The sequence below is a fragment of the Delphinus delphis genome, chromosome 3 (assembly GCF_949987515.2).
Source record: "Delphinus delphis chromosome 3, mDelDel1.2, whole genome shotgun sequence".
In the NCBI taxonomy this organism is placed as follows: Eukaryota; Metazoa; Chordata; class Mammalia; order Artiodactyla; family Delphinidae; genus Delphinus; species Delphinus delphis.
In genome coordinates this window covers 13806297-13828059 of record NC_082685.1, presented here as the reverse complement: position 1 = coordinate 13828059, position 21763 = coordinate 13806297, and the positions used below count along the sequence as shown (strand labels likewise).

At 55.0% G+C, this 21763-nt stretch overlaps 1 protein-coding gene across 1 annotated transcript; it reads left to right on the top strand.

Annotated features, from left to right (window-relative positions):
* Nucleotides 1-178: 178 nt before the first annotated feature.
* On the top strand, nt 179-21275 carry COLGALT1 (collagen beta(1-O)galactosyltransferase 1). Its single transcript, XM_060008082.1, has 12 exons — nt 179-533; nt 1834-1944; nt 2661-2778; nt 7994-8128; nt 9263-9467; nt 10906-11025; nt 15911-15987; nt 16061-16167; nt 16435-16567; nt 18084-18211; nt 19050-19256; nt 19485-21275. Exons 1-12 carry the CDS (start codon nt 271-273, stop codon nt 19750-19752), a joined length of 1872 nt encoding a protein of 623 aa, XP_059864065.1. The 5' UTR covers nt 179-270; the 3' UTR covers nt 19753-21275.
* Nucleotides 21276-21763: the final 488 nt, after the last annotated feature.

Genomic DNA, 21763 nt, shown 5'->3' with positions numbered 1-21763 from the left:
TGAGCGCTCGGCGTCTTGGGGTGGGGGGTCGGGGGAGGCTGGGCTTCCCGGGCAGGCCTGCAGATTGACGTCACTTCGAGCGGGCCGCTGAGGAGGGTAGGAGGCACTTTGTGTCTTTAAGGCCGTTTGGAGGCGGGCCCTGACGGCTGACTCCGCCAGGAGCTGTCCTCCCCTTTAAGGCGCGCGGCAGGGGCGGGGTCCCCACGGCCCCTTTAAGGCGCCGTCCGCGTCCGCCGGCAGAAAAGCGGCTTAAAGGCGACGCGTGGCGCGATGGCGGCGACCCCACGCGCATGGCGGGGGCACGGGCGGCCCCTCCCGGTGCTGCTGCTGCTGCTGCTGTTGGCGCTGCCACCTTTGGAGGGCCCGCCGGGCGCCGCCGCCTACTTCCCAGAGGAGCGCTGGAGCCCCGAGTCGCCGCTGCAGGCGCCGCGCGTTCTCGTCGCGCTGCTGGCGCGCAACGCGGCCCACGCGCTGCCTTCCACGCTGGGCGCGCTCGAGCGGCTGCGGCACCCCCGGGACCGCACAGCTCTGTGGTGAGCGCGGCACCCGCGGCCCCGCATCCGGCCTGCTGTCCCCATCCCGGCGGGTCCACGCCGCGCCCCGCCCGCTGTCCTGGCACCGGGCGGGGCGGGCCAGCCCTACGCGTGCCTTTTGCTTGCTGTCCCCCATCAGGGCAGGCCAACCCCACGCGTGCCTTCCTGCTTGCTTTCCCCCTGCCGCATTAGCACCAGCCGGAACGGCGCTTTGCCTGCTGGCCTCTTTAGGGTGGGGCGGGCCACAGTTCTGCCTTCTGGCCCCCGCATTAGGGCATATCCGGGATCACCCGTGCGCACTGCCCGTGCACACACAGCTTCAAAGGGAAGCCTGAGAACCCGCCCCCACTCCCAGTTGGGGCGTTGCAGCGGCCCACATTGCACTTCTACTGACTGAACGTTTTTACGCTCCTGCTGCCGTATTGCTCCCTAAACCCAGCCTGAATCGGACCTCCTGCCTTGTGACTACTGGAGTGGGTGGGTGGGGTAAGGGACGGAAGGCGGAAGGTTGCGGGGAGTGGATTCTTCCTAGAAGCAGAATGGGGCAGGGCCATGAACAAGCCTGACTGGTGACTTACCGCTTCCTACCTCAGTTTCTTCATCTGGAAAATGGGGATACTAATATAATTCTAGTTGGGTTGTCTCTGAAGATGAACAAGTTACTGAGTGTGAAGCCCTTGCGCCTGGCATCAGTGACCAGAGCTGTGGTTATTATTATCATTACTGTTATTATTGTCATCGTTGCTATCCTTGTTGTTGACTAAATAACAGTTCTTTTGGGAGAATAACTCTCAGCTGATGGTCAAACTAGACTTCCAAATATTCCTTTTCCCTCCAGGCCGGATAATCCAAGCACACAGTTGGTGTTTAAGAAATGTTTGTTGAATGAACGAGTGACCACAGCCCACTCCAAAGTGGTACTGCTCACAGGAGAGAATTGAGGAAGGTGGGGCAGGGCTGCATGATATATATATATATATATATATTTTTTATTAAATCTCACATATTTAGTAGCGAATGTGGTTATAAGATCCTTGATGCCCCATAGTACGAACGTCATCTAATGTGTTTTTCCAAAATTAGCTTGTTTTAGTCCCCTCTGCAGCCCCGTGAAGTGGGCCCTGTCCTCACCCCGTGTGTCACAGATGAGGAAATTGGGGCACGGAGCGCGGAAGTGTCTTGCCCAGGGCTGTGTAGCTGGTGGGAGGCCCAGCCAGGTCGTGGGAGCCCTTGTTGCCTTGCTGCTGCTCGCCCTGCCTTGGTCTCCCTAACTTCACTCACTGGCCTGTTCTGTCTGCAGGGTGGCCACGGACCACAACTCAGACAACACGTCAGCCGTGCTTCGGGAATGGCTGGTGGCCGTGAAGAGTTTGTACCACTCTGTGGAGTGGCGGCCGGCAGAGGAGCCGAAGTGAGTGCCAGGCCTTGCCCTGCCCCCTGCCCCCAGCTGGACTTGGCTGTGCCCCTGCTCACACACCCTCCATGACTCCGCATCATCCTGGGCCAGCCCCCAGCCCCCAGTCCCTGATGCTGTAGCCCAGCTCTGCAGCCTTCAGCGCTGGCTGTGGCTACTCTCACCCCACCTCAGCTTCACCAGTGGGTCATAAGCCTCCCGTTGGACCTTTGCCCCGCCGTTCGCTCCACTTGGAATTCCTTCATTCCTTGGTCTCTGTGGTGGACGCCCACTGCTTTGTTCCCTGTGTCACTCAGCTGCAACATCAGCTCTGCTGCTTAGCGTCCCCATGAGCCCCTGAGTGATGTGGACTTCGGTTCCTTTCACTCTTTCAGGATTTATTTCTGTACCCACCCACTGCCCAGACCAGATTAGGAGTCTGGGAGGTCTTTGGGTCTTCTCTCCTAGTGGCTCCCCTCACCCTCAGGGATGTCTCTGCAAGGCAGTAGAGGCCCTTTCCCCTCCCCTCTGGGCCTTTGCACATGCTGTACCCCCTACTGGGGACACACCTCCATTCTCCTATTTTCTCCTTGCTTCTTCCCAGCCTTCAGATCCAGCTTACACATCCCCTCTTCCAGGAAGCCCTCTCTGACCACCCCACATTCAGCCAGCTCAAACCTCTCTGGGCTCCAAGAATGCCCTGTGCTTCCCACATCACAGCTGCCTCTCCACAGGTCCTACCCAGACGAGGAGGGCCCCAAACACTGGTCTGACTCACGCTATGAGCACATCATGAAGTTACGCCAGGCAGCCCTGAAATCGGCCCGGGACATGTGGGCCGATTACATCCTGGTGAGTTTCTTGGCCAGCCAGCCCATGGGTCCCTAGCCGAAGGTCTGGGGTATCCAAGGGAAGGCAGAGTGGCGGGATTTGGAGACCAGCCTTGACCTCATTTTACAGAGGGGAAACTGAGACTCTGAGAAGGGAAGTGAGTTGTCAGAGGTAACAGCAGGTTAGTGGAGGAGCTGGGATTTGATCCTCGGCCACCTGGATTCTTAATCATCAGGAACAAGTGGGCTTTTGTGTCCCCAGCCGACCCCTGTAGTTGCACACTTGGGTCATCTCCACTTTTACCAGCATCACCAGTGATGTGAGTTCTCTCTGCAACCACGATGATGACCTCTGGGTCACTCCAAGAAGCAGGAGGATGGGGCCGGGGCTGGGGGATGCTGGCGACACTGAGCTGCTGAGCCCTGACTTTCACTTCCTCCTCCTGGGCCTCTGGGAAGAGGGGGCCTGTTGAGGTTTTGAATGCAATGTTGGGTTACGTGCCCACAGATCACGGGTCTCCTGTGAGCTCCTTCAGCCTGGCTCCTTGACCTGGGCATGGTCCCCTCCCCTGGTGCGATGGGCAGGGCATTGACAGCTGAGCCTGGTTCGCCATGGAGGTTGAATGCAGTGATGCCAGCCTGACAGTGCCTGCGGCGGGTTTCCATCTACGTGCCAAACCTCAAGCTTTGGTCTCTACCTTCTTAATTTATTAATCAGCATATACCTATCGTCCACTCCCTATGCCCTCCTCGTGCCGGGCCCTGGGGACACAGCGAGGATCACACAGGCTGAGCCCCACCTTCCTAGCATCCCAGGAAAGGTGGATGTGACCAGAAAACAAACAAAACTGCATGAGGAAATACCAGAAGGCGGCCAGCGCTGTGAAAGGCACTTGAGGATATATCAGTGTTCTGGGGCTGGCATAACAAAACACCAACACTGGCGGGCTTAAAACAATAAACAAACACCAACACTGGCGGGCTTAAAACAATAAACAAACACCAACACTGGCGGGCAATAAAACAGTTTATTGTCTTGCAGCTCTGGAGGCCAGCAGTGTAAATCAGGGTGCAGGCAGGGCTGCACTCCAGGGGAGGATCCTTCCTTGCCTCTTCCAGCTTCTGGGGGCTCCCGGTGTTCCTTGGCTTGTGGCTGCATCACTCCAGTCCCTGCTTTTGTGGTCACGTGGTCTCTTCTTATAAGGTCACCAGTCACTGAATCTAGGGCCTACCCTAATCCACTATGAACCCCATCTTTTTTTTAAAGTAATTATTGTTTTATTTGTTTATTTATTTTATATTCTTTCCCATTATGGTTTATCACAGGATGTCGAATATAGTTCCCTGTGCTAGACAGTAGGACCTTGTTGTTTATCCATCCTATGCATAATAGCTTACATCTGCTGATCCCACACTCCCAGTCCTTCCCTCCCCCATCCTCCACCCGCTTGGCAACCACAAGTCTGTTCTCTATATATGTGAGTCTGTTTCTGTTTTGTAAATAGGTTCATTTGTGCCGTACTTTAGATTGCACGTATAAGTGATATCATATGGTGTTTGCGTTTCTCTTTCTGACTTACTTCACTTAGTTTGGTAATCTCTAGTTGCATCCATGTGGCTGCAAATGGCATTATTTTTCTTTTTTATGGCTGAGTAATATTCCACTGTATATTTATACCACATCTTCTTTATCCATTTATCTATTGATGGACACTTAGGTTGTTTCCATGTCTTGGCTATTGTAAATAGTGCTGCTATGAACATAGGGGTGCATGTATCTTTTTTAATTACAGGTTTGTCTGGGAATATGCCCAGGAGTGGGATTGCTGGGTCATATGGTAATTCTATTTTCAGTTTTCTGAGGAGCCTCCACACTGGTTTCCATAGTGGCTGCACCAATTTGCATCCCCATCAACAGTGTAGGAGGGATGAACTCCATCTTAATTTACATCTTAATTACATCTGCAAAGACCCAATTTCCAAATAAGGTCACGACCACAGGTACCAGGGGTTGGGGGGCCTCCCTTAGGAGGGGGTCTTAGCAGAGATCTAAAGGAGCCAAGGAGCCAGCCTCAGCGGGAGCTGGGGGCCAGTGTCCGAGGCAGAGGGAACAGAGCAGAGAGCAAGCCTGGGGCATTCAAGGACTGGCGAGGAGGCCAGTGTAACCAGAGTGGAGTGATGGCGGGGGTAATGCTGAGGTGGTAGGTGGGGGCTGGACTATTCAGGCCAAGGGAGGGATGTGACTTTTACTTTGAAGGTAATGGGGAGCCATGGACGGTGTGTGAACAGGAGAGGGCTAGGTTCTGATTTCTGATTTCCTGAAGTCCCTGTGGCTGCCGTGGGGCAAGAGGAGGGGGGCAGCGGGAGGCCAGGGTGGGGGCCTGTATGGGGCTGTGGGTTCAGGATGCGTTCTGAGGCCAAGGGGACAGGCCCTGCTGAATGTGTGGGTGCCGGAAGGACCTCACGTCCTGGCCTGAACCTTGTGGGGAGGACGGAGCCATCTCCTGGGAGGAGGAAGGATGGAACAGGCTCCTCCTGGGATCCCTGTGAGTTGGCTTCTCAGACTGTTTTATAGATGGGAAAGTGGAGGCTTGGAGAGGGAAGTGACAGCCTGCTGGGTGGGGTCTCAGAAACAGTGAAGACAGAGGTGGGGCTTGAACCTCCCAGAACCGTCCAGCCCAGGGCCACCTTGTCTGCTTCCCTGGGTTTTGCTTACATTGTTAGACGTCGAGTGGTTTTCACTTTTTTCTCTCAGCAAACCCGGGTGGAACTCAAGGCTTTGGTTCAGAACTCAAAGCAGCTTTTGACATACCGTATAGTTTTGCAATCGGGGACTTAAGTAATCCATATTGGAATGTGAAATCATTTGTCTCGTGTTTTTAACTTATTATTAAAATGGCCTCTTTTTTTCTCTTTTTACAAACACTGTGGGTCTTACTTGTAAGAAAATATACAAGAAACAACAAGAAGCTTGGAAAGAAAGAAAAAAATCATACCTTGTAGTCGTACCTCCCAGAGAGGCTCGCTCTCTGGCTGTGTTTTTTCATTCTGTGTGCTTCCAGAACTAGTTTCCATCACCGCAGAGGAAACCCTGTGCCCATGAGCAGTCACTCTGCATCCCCGCCCCCAGCCCCTGGTGACTGCTAATCTGCTGTCTGTCTCTGTGGGTTTGCCTGCTCTGGACGTTTCACATAAACAGGATCATACGCTACGTAGCCTTCTGGGTCTGGCTTCACTCAGCCTGATGTTTTCAGGGTTCATCCAGGTGGTAGCGTGTGTCAGCGCTTCACTCTTTCTGGCTGAGTGATATTCCCATTGTATGGATGGACCACGTTTTGTTTATCCATTCATCCGTCAGTGGACTCTTAGGTTGTTTCCACAGCTTGTCTTCTGTGGATAAGGCTGCTATAAACATGGTGTGCAGACGTCTGTTCGAGTCCCCGTTTCCAGTTCTCTCAGTCTGTACTTAGGACTGGAATTGCCGTAACTCCATGTTTCACTTTCTGAGGAACTGCCAGACTGTTCTGGCTGTTTTCACTGCATCTGTATTCCAAGGTCACCAATTCAGATGTCCACAGGGGTCTGGGCAGGAACATAACAGGAGCGCACGGCTTGTCCCAAGGGGCAGCCATCTCCCGTCTCCAGCTGGGGCTTGCCACGTGGGAATGCCCTTCCCACGTTGCTGGAGAAGGCAGGGATTCTGGGTTTTGCTCTTGTTTATGGCAAGTGATTCATACATTCTAAAAATCCTGCATGGGGAGCTTCCCTGGCGGCGCAGTGGTTAAGAATCCGCCTGCCAATGCAGGGGACACGGGTTTGAGCCCTGGTCCGGGAAGATCCCACATGCCGCGGAGCAGCTAAGCCCGTGCGCCACAACTGCTGAGCCTGCGCTCTAGAGCCTGGGAGCCACAACTACTGAGCCTGCGAGCCACGACTACTGAAGCCCACACCCCTAGCCTGTGCTCCACAAGAGAAGCCACCGCAGTGAGAAGTCTGTGCACCGCAACGAAGAGTAACCCCTGCTCCCCGCAACTAGAGAAAACCCGCGTGCAGCAACGAAGACCCAACACAGCCAAAAATAAATAAATAAAATAAATTAATTAAAAAAAAAACACAGAAAAACCCTGCATGGGTAACAGAAAGCATATCTGTGGACCAAATGCATTAAAAAAAACCCACCTCCTAATAGTTGTATAATATATCATGCTGGGTGTGTCTTCACATCCCGGTAGACAGGAACGTCCTTACCTGATTGTTTTCTGTGGCTTGATTTTTCAGTTGTCTCGACACATTCTGCAAAGGGACAGCAGGGCAGGGCCAAAGTTTCTGTAGCTGATTCTCCACTGCTAGACTCCTGGGTCGTTCCCAGTTTGTGTGATGAACAACCCTGCCATGAATATTCTGGTGTGGCCTTTCTGGAAGGTGTTGGTGACATAACGGTTTTGGGGGGACAAGCAGGCACCCCCCACCATGATGACCCTGTTCATGGGTTGGTGAGTTTCCTTCCAGGCTGCAGCAAACAAGTTATCATCTTTTTACCCCAACATTCAAGGTGTTAAAAAAAAAAAAAGCCTTATGTAAAGATCCTATTTTTAGGAATTTTTTTGTTGGCCCTTCACTCACATAGAAGAAAGTGTGGTCCTCCCAGCCCCGACTGTCCTCCTCACTGACCAGTGCTGCCCATCTTAAAAGTTCCCATAAAAGGAGCCACGTGGGCTTCCTTGGTGGCGCAGTGGTTGAGAGTCCGCCTGCCGATGCAGGGGACACGGGTTCGTGCCCCGGTCCGGGAAGATCCCACATGCCGCGGAGCGGCTGGGCCCGTGAGCCATGGCCGCTGAGCCTGCGCGTCCGGAGCCTGTGCTCCGCAACGGGAGAGGCCACAACAGTGAGAGGCCCGCGTACCGCAAAAAAAAAAAAAAAAAAAGGAGCCACGTGATGCACCCACTGTCACTTCCCGTGGCTCGCCAGCACGGTGTGTGGGACCCATTTGTGTTGCTTCGTGCTGTGTGGTCCGTCCCTTCTCTTGCAGTGTCGTGTATTTCATTGTGTGAACGTAACCCTGCTGGTGACTTAGGGCAGAGCTCTCCGTTGAGGAGCAGGTGGCTTCCAGGGCCGCACGTGCTATTCCAGGTGCCCCCCTCCCCAGGGCTCCGGCCTCTGCCCCAGCTGTTCCAAGCTGTGGCCTAGCCCGGCTCACTCTGGCGGCCCACACTGATGCCATGTCGGGTGTTTTACAGTTTGTGGATGCGGACAACCTGATTCTCAACCCTGACACGCTGACCCTGCTCATCGCTGAGAACAAGACGGTGGTGGCCCCCATGCTGGATTCCCGGGCTGCATACTCCAACTTCTGGTGTGGGATGACCTCCCAGGTCAGGGGGTTACCGTGGTAGGGCAGGGGCCTGGGGGTGCTGGGGGCTGGATTTGGAGTCTAACTTAGCCTCACACTGCCTCGTGGTGAGCATTTGATAAACACTATTGTGATAATCCTTAAACAGACATTGAGGGAGGGTCTACGACTGTGTGCCCCCTGCCCCTACACCCATTACTGAGGCAGAAGCACAAATGCAGAGAGAGGAAGTGACTTGCCTGCGCTCACATAGCTATGACATGATGATGCCAGGACAGGACTTCAGGCACAGCTTGATCCAGGTGTTCAAACAATATTCCTCTTCCTCCTCTTCCTTCATTTTCAAACTCCTGGGGAATGATCTCAGCAGCATTCAGCCAGAGTCTACTCTGATTGAACCTTGTCCAGTCTCTTCCTACCCCTGAACCAATTACTGAAGTCAGGAAAATGTCAGGCTCTGATTGTCCCACCCAGTGACGAGGGTGGGGTTTTAGGCAAAGCCAGGGAGAGTGAGGGGCCGGTGATGGAGCAGGGCTGTGCCAGGGGGAGGGGGCTAGGTGGCTAGAGCCAGGATGCTGACCCATCCTATCTCCTCCTATCTTTGTTTTGAATTGATGTGTAATTCACAAAATATAAAGTTCACCATTTTAAAGTGAATAATTCAGTGGTTTCTATATTTTAAAGTATGTCATAGAAATCTAAATGTCATATGCTAACAATTCCAGTTCGTAAAGGATAGGAGGAAGGGAGAGGACTGTTCCAGAAGCTTTTAAAACTTCTAAAAGATTGCTCCCCGAATTTCTTGAAGTCCCACTTCTGATGTTTAATTTTAAAATCAAAGGATCTCAAATATCCAGTCCCTTTTTCAGTTTTTTAATTTCCTTTCTCAAATGCTGCTTTTCTGATCAGAAGTATTGAGCTGGGTCTGCAAATGACTGACTGTTTCCCTGGGTTTCTGTGCCATTGCCCAGCAACTGAGGCTCTGGGGTTGGAGACTGACAGGCCCTGCTCAGAGCCCTGTGCTCAGGGAATACCCACCATAGCCACAAACTGGCACCCAGTCTTACTCTCCGGGTGTTCTGGGCCTCCTGTTGTCCTGGGCCTCCAGCCTCACCTTCAGGGACCCCCATGCAAAACTCTGCCCACCTCCCCACAGGGCTACTACAAGCGCACGCCTGCCTACATCCCCATCCGCAAGCGGGACCGCCGGGGCTGCTTTGCAGTCCCCATGGTGCACTCGACCTTCCTGATTGACCTGAGGAAGGCGGCCTCCAGGAACTTGGCGTTCTACCCTCCCCACCCTGACTATACCTGGTCCTTCGATGACATCATTGTTTTTGCCTTCTCCTGCAAACAGGCAGGTGAGCCCACAGGGGATTTGCCATCATGGGGTGTCTCTCTCTGCTTCTTTGGGACCAGTGCTGAGCCCACAGAAGGTTCACAGAACCAGAACTGCAGGGTGCAGCGATGACTTCAGGTGCAGCTGTATCCAGGTGTTCAGATGATATCCCCAGGACCCGTTCTCTCTCCAGCCCTGGCTTTGCTGGGTGGCTTCATTCCCCAGGTCTTTAAGATCTGCTTATTGAAAGTTATTTCCATCTTGATATTTTCCTCTGTTCCCCCAGATATCTGTGGCTGAGCATAATTGTTCCCTAGTTGTATACTTTGGGCAAAAAAAAAAAAGTTTAGAGAGGAAGAGAACATAGCCATATGCTGACCTGTCATTTATTTTTAAACCACGGGTCAGCAAACTGTATGTCCCACGGGCCAGATCTGGCCCACTATCTGTTTTCGTATGAATGCAAGCTAAGAATGTCTTTTGGGTTCCTGGACCCAATTCCTATGTGTGTAGGTTGGAGGTGGGGGTGTATTCCCCACACCTACAAGCAATTCTGGGACCCCAGCAGGGTGTCTGAGAATTCAGCTCAATTCCACCTCGGTTCTGGCTCTGTCTACTTGGAGATAGCCTCAGATTCCACAGGTTAAGGGCCCAGTCCCACAAAACTATGTCCCCCACCCTGCTTCAGATGCTGATTGCAAGTCCAGGGTGTCACCTGTGCTTCTGACCAAATGGCCAGAAACCAAAGGTTTCCGCGACTCCTTCCTTGGGTTCTGCTAATTTGCAAGAGCGGCTCACAGAACTCGGGAAACCTGTTTACTCACTAGGTTACTGTTTATTATAAAAGGATATAACTGGGGAACAACCCGGAGGAAGAGACGCACGGGGCAAGGTTTGGGGGAAGGGGCGCAGAGCTTCCACGCCCTCTCTGGGCACGGTCCAAAGGCAGACTTGAGTTGTTGAGACAGAACTGTTTGGCCCACAGACCTAAATACTTACTGTCTGGCCCTTCAATGAAAATCATTTTCGTTGGGTTTATCACTTTAGAAAAAGATACATACTCATTTTAAAATTTGAAACCGTTCAGAAAAGGACTAACACAGAGATAATGTAACTCATGGTTTGTCCAACTGCATCTCATTTTTGTGCATAAATGTGCATCTTTACTGTTCACCCGCAGTTTTGTGGTTTGCTTTGTCATGGAATCCTGCAGGGACTGAGTCAGTACTGGTGCGAGGCGCTCGTTAACAGTTCTGGAGTTTTTTGGCACTGCGAACCCCTGTTCTGGCTCCAATTCCCAGATGGAGCGCCAAGGGGTTCTCTGCCGGTTGCTGGGAACAGCTGGACCCATTTACGCTCTGGCCCCGTGCTGGGCTGTGAGGCTTATGCTCTGTTCAGAGGTTGCCTCCACTGCCTTATTGCTCTGTTTTCAATTTTGATTGTTGTTTCCTTGGCCCCAGAGGTCCAGATGTACGTCTGCAACAAGGAGGTGTATGGCTTTCTGCCGGTGCCACTGCGGGCACACAGCACCCTCCAGGATGAGGCCGAGAGCTTCATGCACGTGCAGCTGGAGGTCATGGGTGAGTCTGCCTGCGCCAACCTGGGAGGGCTGAGTCGCCTCCCTCTCGCTGCCATCTTGCATCTGTGAACACTGACTGAGTGTCTGCTGGGCGCCAGTCTCTTTGCCAGGCACTGGGAACCCAGCATGAACAGGTGGACGGTTGTCCCCCCTCTCACAGAGTGCTGGCTTGCAAGCAGCTGTGCATGGCGTGCTCGGGGAAATGAGGGTGGGCTTTCTGGCGGAGGTGGCATTAAGATGCGGGGTAAGTAGGAGTTAGCCGATAAGAGGATCGCAGCCGGAGGGAGCAGCACATGCGGAGGCCGGGAGGCTGGAGGGGCTGTGAGCTCAGGAAACAGGTGAGGTCGACGGGACAGAAGTGGGGCTGGTGAGCTAGGCAGGGCTGGCAGGCAGGGCCAGGGCGGGGGCCTCAGACATTCAGCTGAGGAGCGGGCCTTTTCCCCCGGGGCAGTCAGGAGCCATGGAGGGTGTAGGAGCAGTGAGGGCAGCAGGTTTCACGGATGACCCTGCATGCGCGTGGCAGCATCTAGGACACAGCCATTTCGGGCCATTTTGTCACTCATGTCCCTGCCAACCTCCAGACCCACTATTGTTTGTTTAATATCTATCTTAACGGACACTTTTTTTTTTTTTAAACTTGAATACACTTTAAAAAGGAGACTACATATTTTTACCGTGGTTGCAAACTCACGTCTCTCTGACACGTATACAAATAAATCCGTAGACTATTAAAGTAGCAGCTGTCCCTCAGGTGAGGTGGGCTGAACGCATAGGGCCGAGCTGCCATTGATGCTGCTTGAGGAGGGGATTCTGCCCCGGCTGAGGGTCTCTGAAGCAACCGGACAGTGGTACGGCGTCCTCTTCCATGGGGGCCTTGCCCTGTGCTGACCACATCCCTGTGAAGGCCTGTGAAGCAGCATGGCTGTACCTCCCACTGCACAGATGGAGAGCGCCTTGGAGGGCCAGGCCCCTGCCCTGCGGTTCAGTCCGTGCCGCCCCCCCCGCCCCCCCCCCGCTCTGATCCGTTTCTGGCTGTGGCTCCCCCTTGTGGCTGAAGGTGGAATGACACCCAGCCTTTGTTTTGTGGGGGCTTTGGGGTCTTTTGAGGTGACACCTGGAGGCTGCAAGGTCATCAGGGTGAAGACCCCCGCAACCCCCAAGTGTCTTTCCCATGTAGTTGCCCACGCTCAGCCTGGCAAACCCACCAGGCTGTAGTCTTAAGAAGTGGGTCTCTGCCTCTTGCCAACTCCTGTGGGCGAGCGGACCCCGAGAAGCTTCTCCAGGCTGCCATAGTTTTCCTAGTTTAACTTTTCACATATATTTCCGTCGTTATTTTTGGCCAGAAGACTGTTTACGCTGCCGTTATAAACGGATGGCACAACAGAAGCGTGAATATTTTCCTGTTTCTCAAGCACCAGAGCAAATCACACAGAACAGACGGAAGGAGGGTCTGGAGGTCTCAGATATTTGTGCAGATCCTTCCTTACAGTTCTAGTGAAAACCACCTTTTTCTCCACCTCTGTGTGGGTACCTGTCCCCGGGCTGTGCATGTGATTTCTCATGTGTTCAAAAATCTTTCGGGACTTCCCTGGCGGTCCAGTGGTTAAGACTCTGCGCTTCCACTTCAGGGGGCACCAGTTTGATCCCTAGTCAGGAAACTGAGATCCCGCAAGCCACGCGGTATGGCCCAAAGAAGAAAAAAATCTTTCTTACAACAAAATTTCAGGCTTACAGAAAAGCTCAGAGTGCTGCCCTCTGTGTGTGGGGAATCCAGCAACTTCCTACCCTACCTGCTCATGGACTATGGGGTGTCTTTCCCAGCTGGCCCCATAAACTTGGTTTAGTGTAAATCCTGTTCTTTGAGTTTTAGCATACACAGCAGTGACAGGTCATATGTGGGCAGCGTGATGATTGTTTTTATTTTATTTTTTAATTAAAATTTTTTTCAATGTTATCATGTTTTTATTGATCAATCTGTGCCCAGTTAAAAAAAAACAACCAAAAAATACCCTTATCTAAAAGCAGACAACTCAGAGACAGGCAGATGCAAGAGGTGCATAGGGCAAGGTATGTGGAAAACGGTGAGGAAGCCCGCATTCCCTCTCGGAGCTCGCCGTTCTCTGTTTTTAATATCCTTGTCACCAGACACGGGCCAGGCTCTGGCCCTCCCCGGGGTCCCCCACTGTTGTGATTCCACCAGCTGACGGGTTTTTTCCCTTTTTGTGCTTCACATCAGTCAAGCTGCGCAAGTGCGGTGCCTTCTGCCCAGTGTCCGCGTCTGTGCTGTCACCGGCTGCTGCGTGTGGCTGTGCTCGTTCTCTTGTCTTGCTGCGTAGTATTCCATTAGATGTTCAGCCACAGATTTATTCACTCTTGGCTGTGTCATGTGTCACTTTACCAGTCTTCTCCTGAGCGGCATGGGGGGCATTTCCCATTTTCCCCAACATTGCCATGTGCGAGAGAGTTCTAGACATGCATCAGTGGGTGCAAAGTTAGGGAATATCCACAAGGTTGCCCTCACTTCTTACACCAGTTGCAAAATCTGGGGTCCCCAAGACCATGTTCAGGTTTGATAATTCATGAGAGGAACTCAGAACTCACTGGAAGCTGTTATACTCACAGTTACAATTTCTTACAGCCAAAGGAACAAATTAAAATCAGCAAAGGGAAAAGGTGACGGGGCAGCATCCAGGAGCGTTCCAAGCACAGAGATCCCTATTGTCCCTGTCCCTTCCCGTGGAGTAATACGGACAGTGCTTGCTTCTCCTAGAACTCGTATGTGAAAACATGCATGGTGTACTGCCAACCAGGGATGCTTCCCAAGGCTCCATGTCCAGGGTTTTTACTGGGGCTCCTACACACAGATACAGATGATTGCCACATGGCTAACCTCCATCTCCAGGCCCTGCAGAAACTGAGCCAATACCAAGTAGCCCAAGACCTCCACCCTGAATCACACTGTTGGCGTACATACCCGGTATGGCCCCAGCCCTGAGGTGAACAAAGGCATTTCCAAGGCTTCAGCCTCCCAGGGTCTGGGAGCAAAGGCCAGACCTCTCTGTGGTCAAGTTTAATTCTTCACCCTATGATGGGTCTAAGGGGTGTTATTTTTTTTATTTTTTATTTTTTGCAGTACGCGGGCCTCTCACTGTTGTGGCCCCTCCCGTTGCGGAGCACAGGCTCCGGAAGCGCAGGCCCAGCGGCCATGGCTCACGGGCCCAGCCGCTCCGCGGCATTTGGGATCCTCCCGGACCGGGACATGAACCCGTGTCCCCTGCATCGGCAGGCGGACTCTCAACCACTGCGCCACCAGGGAGGCCCGTGTTACATTTTTTGACGTGGCTCTCTGGAAAGGCTGCATTGTGTTGCTCCTTCTGGACCTAATATGCTCCATTTTCCCAGAACTGATAAGAAAGAATGAAGAGATACCCCCACTTCCCATCAGCAGGTCCTTTCACCATCCACACCCAAGCGGGCAGGCAGAGGCTGAGAAAGACAGGGAAAGGGCACCTGGGATTTGAATTTGAGTCTTCAGATCCCAAAGCCTTGCCCTTGGGTCCTAGGCTCCCCTGAGGAGGACAGGGGGTGGCAGGGAGCTGTGGCGGGCCCTGGATAGGAAGAAACCCCAGGGCACAGTGTCCCTGGAGGAGGCCCAGGCTGTGAGGTGGGAGGTGCCAGGTTGACCCTGGGCCTCGCCCAGGCTTCTCCCAGACAGAGGGGCCTGTGTCTGTCCTTTGAGCTCACACAGGGCCTTTGTTCTTGGGGCGGCAGATGCCACACTCGCCTTTTCTGGGCCAGCCTGGTAGATGGCCAGGAGCCTCACCAGGCTCCCAGTCCCCTTGGATCTGATCCTTCTGTGGGAAACCGTCAGGGATGTACCAAGACAGGGCCCCGGGGATATGGTCTGAGCACTGCTCATAGCAGCTAAAAGGGGACCGATCGCGAACACCCTGAAGTTCTTGGCATACCTGGGCTCGTAGATGTGTCACTCCAGTCACATGGCCATCTTCTCCCTGTATGTCTTCACACCGTCTACCTTCTGTGTGTATCTCTGTATCTGAATTTCCCATTTTTATAAGGACCCCAGTCAAACTGCTTAGGACCCACCCTAATGACCTCATTAAAGATCCTATTTTCTAAATAAGGTCACATTCTGAGGTACCAGAGTGTCAAGATGCCAAAGTATCTTTTTGGGGGAGGATACAGTTTAACCCAAAACAATGTGTGTGATTTCATGGCAACTTATCATGACATAAACCTCTGAGAGACTTATTAGCCCATTTTATAGATGAGGAAAGTCATTCCTTTGTTCAGTTTATGAGTTTGTGCCGAGCTCTGTGTACTGGGCGTAGGGAGCCAGTGTGAGTGGACAGACCTGGTATCCGTCTGGCAGAGCTCATGGGAGATAATCAGGGAGCCGGGGAGGTAGGACAGCAGAATGAGGCTTTGACGGAAGCCCAGGCGCTGTGGGGACCCCCAAAGAGGTACCTGACAGCCTGGGGAGGTCAGGAGACTCCTCTGCTGCCACCCACCCACCCCCCGCCCCGTCCCAGAAGGCCTCTTAGCTGATAACTCAGGGGGAGGAGGGGAGGAAGGAAGGGTATTTCAGTAGAGGCCCAGCATGTGCAAAGGTCCAGAGGTAGGAATGGGGGATGGGTAAGTCTGGAGCAGTGCCAACAGCCAGAGTGGGTAGGAGGCGGAGGAGAGAGACTAGCACTGATGTTGTGAGCGGGGCTGTGTCGGACAGGGTTTCCAGCACCAAGCTGAGGAGCTCGGGATGACAGGGAGCCCCGCAGAGGGTGGGGAGGGGGCGTTGGAAAGAGGCTGGACACCCCCCGACTTCCCAATGACCCCCGTGACCCCCTCGGCTTCTCTCTGCCGCCCAGTGAAGCACCCATCCGCGGAGCCCTCGCGGTTCATCTCGGTGCCCACCAAGACGCCAGACAAGATGGGCTTTGACGAGGTAGGCTGGGCCTTCCCTCATGGGTGGGGCTGGGGGCCGACCTGGAGGGTCCAACCAAAGCTCTGGGCCACAGGTCTTCATGATCAACCTGAAGCGGCGGCAGGACCGACGGGAACGTATGCTGCGCGCGCTGCAGGAGCAGGAGATCGAGTGCCGGCTGGTGGAGGCTGTGGACGGCAAGTGAGTCCCACCCCGGTGGGGGAGGGGCGGCTCCACGTGTGGGTATGTGGACCTGGTGGGTGGCGGCTGTGGAGCGGACGTGAGTCTGACCCTGCGCGGGGTGCTGGCAGGTCTGCGCACGTAGTGTAGACCACGCCCTGGCAGCCCACATTGGGTCCAAGAGGGGTGTGCAGGTTGGGGGGCGGGGTGGCAAGGGGGAATGTCGCTAATGGTGGAATTGTGGGCAGAGAGAGTCTTCCACTGACCCCCTCCTGTCCCCCCTTGCAGAGCCATGAACACTAGCCAGGTAGAGGCACTGGGCATCCAGATGCTGCCCGGCTACCGGGATCCTTACCACGGGCGGCCCCTCACCAAGGGCGAACTGGGCTGCTTCCTCAGCCACTATAACATCTGGAAAGAGGTGGGTCCTGCAGCGGGGCAGGCCCCTCCTCAGCCTTCTTTACAGCTCAAGGAGGGAATCACCTGCATCCCAGACAGTCCTCTCTCTTTAGTGAATGTGTCACCTGAACCCTGGGTGGGTGAGCTGCTGTCCTTCTCCTGTGCAGACGTGGAGCCTGAGTCCGGGGAGGGTTAAGCCTGACTCCTCTAGAAACAGGTGGGGTCTGAGGCCCAGGACCTCCAGGAGAAACCTCTTCATGTGCACCCACTGTCAAATATCTAGAGCCCAGGCACCGTGCTCATAGCTTACTAGTAGGAGTAATAGCCATGGCGACGATAACTAATGCAGACCCCACATGTTGGTACCCCGTTAGCCCCAGAGGCTCGTCACACACCCTTGGAAGGGAAGGTTATGATGGGCGAGGATGCCAGGCACGGACTGGAACCTGGGACCAGCAGGCGTGAGGCCAGATGGGGCATTTGGTGTTTGAGGCGACAGGTGCTCAGCCAGGTTGCCCTCCTTTTCTGATATTCATCACGGAGGTCATGGGGCAGGGATTGCGGTGTCCAGGTAGCTGTAGAGCCAGAGGGGATCCAGGTTCAAGTCCAGCCCTGCCTCTGAGAGGGGTGAGCTCTGTGAGCAAGGAAGGCATTTCCCAATCTGAGTCTCAGATTCTCCAGATGATGGAGTCACAACTTCAGGGGCAGTTGTGAAGATTCGCTAGTTCATTCATTCTGGGAACATTTGTCAAGGACCTACTGTGTGCCCAGCCTGATGCTGGTGCTGGGGACACGACAGCCACCAAGATAGACCCAGCCCCCTTCAGGGCGCTCACAGCCCTGGGAGGTGGGGAGACTGATGAGAATCCACAAAGAAATGAATGGCAATGAAATAAGTGAGAGGCAACTACAGGAGAGGCCCAGGGTTATGAATTATCCTCAACTGGCAGCTTTGGGTGATAGTCAGGGAGGACCTCTTGAGTAGGTGACAGGTGAGCTAAGGCCAGAAGGGTGAGAGGGAACCTACCTGCTGCTGTGTGGGGGAAGGGTGCTCTGTGTCAAAGGCACAGCGTACGTCCAGGCCCTGGGTTGGGAAGGAGCAGCCAGGCTGAGGTGAGGCTGTGGATTCTGCTGCCAAGTTGTGAGGAGGAAGTTTTGGCCAGGAGGTAGATCCAAATTGGTGGTGGTGGGCTTCCCTGGTGGTGCAGTGGTTGAGAGTCCGCCTGCCGATGCAGGGGACACGGGTTCGTGCCCCGGTCTGGGAAGATCCCACATGCCGCGGAGCGGCTGGGCCCGTGAGCCATGGCCGCTGAGCCTGCGCGTCCGGAGCCTGTGCTCCGCAACGGGAGAGGCCGCAACAGTGAGAGTCCCGTGTACCGCAAAAAAAAAAAAAAAAACAATTGGTGGTGGTGGTGGTGTGTGTGTGGGGGGGGTAGTTTGCTTTTCTCCTGATGCCCCAGAGCTTTTAAGCAGAACTGGCTTCGGGGTCAGGCCTGGCTTTGGTCTCTCCAAGATCTCAGCAGGGCCTCCTCCCGCAGGTTGTGGACCGCAGGCTGCAGAAATCACTCGTGTTCGAGGACGACCTGCGCTTCGAGATCTTCTTCAAGAGGCGCCTAATGAACCTTATGCAGGATGTGGAGCGGGAGGGTCTGGACTGGGACCTCATGTGAGTGGAGCCTGGGAGGGGCCAGAGCTCAAAGGTGTGGCCCAGAGCCTCTAGGTCGGAGGGCCTTTGCAGGTTAATATGTTGGGCCAGCTTTTGGGAGCTTGGCAGGAGGACTTGTTCTTGACCCAGAAGTCTAGGGACCTGGTGGAAGCCTGCCAGCTCGTCCAGGGTTTGGAGACTTGACTGGAGCCTGTGGGGTAGAGAATAAGGCTAAGGTTTGACCCGGAAGACTGGGGACGTGGCTAAAGAACTTGGGGTGTGGCCTGCGGTGGGTTTGATCCGAGCTTGGATGCAGGGCGAGAAGCCTGGGGGCTTGGCTGCGTGGGCTACGCCCATGGGAGCCTGGGTCTCAGAGCAGTGCTAGGTAGAGTATGGCCAGCCTATTTCTGGAACTGTCCCTTGGAGTCTCATGCAGGTGGGTTGGTTCATCCTCGCCACCCAACCCCTGCCCCTAGCGCCACGTGCGGGGCCCTGATCTGGGTTCTGGGCCTCAGACTCAGGACCGTGCTGTCGATAGGAGCATAGCTTCTCCCCTTCACTCCTGCCCGCCTGCCTCACAGCCCTCTGAACCCAGAGCAGCTCCCCTCTCAGCTCCGCTCTCCTTCCCGTGGCACAGCCTCCCCAGCTCCAAATCCTCCCTCGTGCCCTCAGAGAAAGCCCACCCCCTCCCTGTGGCCCCAGACCCCTGTGGGCCTGCTCTCACCCCAGTGCAGTCACGCCGGCCTCCTCATCGCTCCCCACCCCCCAGGGCCTGACAGGGGCTCTGGGGATCTCTGCGTCAGCATTCTTGCGTGGGCAGGCGGGAGGAAGGTGACTGGGCCCCCGTTCTGCACCCCAGCTACGTGGGCCGGAAGCGGATGCAGGTGGAGCACCCCGAAAAGGCCGTGCCCCGCGTGAGGAACCTGGTGGAGGCCGACTACTCGTACTGGACGCTGGCCTACGTGATCTCCCTGCAAGGCGCCCGCAAGCTGCTGGCTGCCCGGCCACTCTCCAAGATGCTGCCCGTGGACGAGTTCTTGCCGGTCATGTTCGACAAGCACCCAGTGTGAGAGGGGGTGGCGGTGGGCAGGCGGGCTGGGGTCTCACTGTGGAGCTGGCCTGGGTGGGGGCGTGAGGCTCGTGGGTCCCAGGGAGGTGGCTTTTCCTCTGCCTGCTTCTTCCTCCATCTGTTCCCTCGCCGTCGCCCTCCCCCCACCCCTGCCACCCACTTCTGTCTCCATTCGCCTCTTACCCCCCAACCCACCACGGCCCCCGTGCCCCTCCTCCCCTGCAGGTCTGAATACAAGGCCCACTTCTCCCCTCGGGACCTGCGCGCCTTCTCCGTGGAGCCCCTGCTCGTCTACCCCACACACTACACAGGGGACGACGGGTACGTGAGCGACACGGAGACCTCGGTCGTGTGGAACAACGAGCACGTCAAGACCGACTGGGACCGGGCCAAATCCCAGAAGATGCGCGAGCAGCAGGCCCTGAGCCGCGAGGCCAAGAACTCTGACGTGCTGCAGTCCCCCCTGGACAGCGCTGCCCGGGATGAGCTCTGAGAGCTCTGAGGGGCGGTGGCCATGAATCCAAAGCAGCCTGTCGCTGGCCCGGCCCCCGCACGCCCGCCGGGGACGACCCCTGGCAGGCCAAGGAGGGCTCCCCACACAGGGCGGCGTCCAGCCAGCCCATGCTCAGCAGTCACGTGCACGCAGGCAGCATTAACGGAGGTGCCTACTGTATGCCAGGAACAGGTGGATCGGGTGGCAGCAGTTCGTGCACCCAACACTTTAAGCGAGTACTGGGTACCAGGTTCCTGTGTTCTGGCAGTGAATGAGGCATGACTATTCCCTCCCTCGGTGATGGGTCCAGTCGTCAGGCGTTACTGATCCCCCATCAAGAAGCAGGCGCTAGTGGTACACACTCACTGTTTGAATTCATTCGAGTATTTATTGAGTGCCTACTGTATGCTGGGCACCATTCCAGGCTCTGGGACTAGTGAGGTAAACTTTCATGTGTTCAGACACGTACTCTGTGTCTGGTACTTGCGACACAAAAGTCCTTACTGACTCGGTGCATTTGCTGAGTGCCTGCTGTGTGCGGGGAGCTGAGCTTTGTGTTAGGGCTGAAGATAAACAAGGTGCTTTTCACTCCTAAGTGGTTTCTTCCCCACACATCCAGAGAGCATCTCCTGTGTGCTGGGCCCTGGTGATACAAAATAGGATGACAGCTGTTCAGTCAGCTTCTGATCACCAACAGAGATGAAGGAGTCCTTTCGTTTCTTCATGCAGCAGGCATTTATTGAGTGCTGGCTGTGTGCCTGACCTCGTGGACTCCCAGTGGGGTTGACTGAGTTTGATTCCTCATTTCCCCTCACCCCCCGTCGCCCGAGCCGTGTGCAGATAACATCCCCTGTCCACCGCCCAGGAGAGGGGCTGGCTCTTCCCTTGCCAGGGGCAGCCATGGGTTCCAGCAGCCTCATGTCCTCATGCAAGGCCCCCCTGCTAGACCCGGCCCCCCTGCTAGACCCGGCCCCCCTGGAGGGGGTGAGGGGTGAAGCTGGGGGCGGGGTCTCCCATTCCCCCTCCTGGTCTCAGTTGTTTGACCTCCCTGCCCTGCACGTCAGGTGTGGTCTCTGCCTGCTCGGTGGGGTTCCTCTGTCCAAGCCTTTGGTGGGATCATGCGTCTGGGGCCTCGCGTGGGCTCCGCTGCACTGGGGCGCTACCCACGGCCTGGGCAGAACGTCCCCCGGCACAGGCTGGAGGACTCGCTGTGTCTTCAGCCTGAAACGAATGTCAGAGCCCACCAGTAGTGCCTCATTCTCTGAGGGATAACTAACTGCTGTCCGGGTCGGGTCCCGGATAACTTGCTTATTTTTTTATTAAATGTTGCTGGTTGGTTTTCACATACATCTGTGTTCCCTTCTTGGCCCAATGCTCTGCTCACAACCTATGTACCACCCACATTCCCCACCCCTCCGCTTCAGGCCAAGATGTGGGAGGAAACCAGGTGCGGCGGGGGGAGTGAGACCCCGGGATTCCAGTGTGCCCCATAAAACTTCCCCAAAATAGCCCGGGGACGACAGATGGTCAACCTCACTCTATCCTGCGGGGTCAAATAACAGAATGAAGAGCAGGGCTGTCATAGTTTGGAGTCTCCAGAAAACAGACCCCAAGATGAGGATTTGAATTATCCGAGAGGTGACCCCAGGAAACCCTGATGGCAGTGGGGACGTGAGGCAGAGGGAAGGAGCCCTCCAGGGGGTGCCAGTGAGCAATTGACTCGGCGGGGTGGGGGCAGCATAGAGCATGCACCTCAGAGTGGTCCCACCCCAGGGGCGAGGGAGGTGGGGCATTTATCCACCCTCAACCGCATTTGAATTTTCTGGATCAAATAAGGGTTCTCAAGATTGTCAAGCCCTTTTAGGGTGTGCAGGCACATACCCTAGGCTTTTACAAAATAACAGATGGTGTGTGATCCTTGGGGAAACATGAGAACATACAGCTAAGCAAACCAAAAAAAGCAAAATTAAATCACGCGTCCCGAGAGACAACAACTCCTAACTTTTTAGTG

Bases quoted from the DNA above. Each gene is read 5' to 3' on its own strand.
- COLGALT1 (XM_060008082.1), top strand. From the start codon at position 271: ATGGCGGCGACCCCACGCGCATGGCGGGGGCACGGGCGGCCCCTCCCG. The intron at 1,945-2,660 runs GTGAGTGCCAGG...GCCTCTCCACAG, and splicing joins CGGCCGGCAGAGGAGCCGAA to GTCCTACCCAGACGAGGAGG. The intron at 19,257-19,484 runs GTGAGAGGGGGT...CCTCCCCTGCAG, and splicing joins ATGTTCGACAAGCACCCAGT to GTCTGAATACAAGGCCCACT.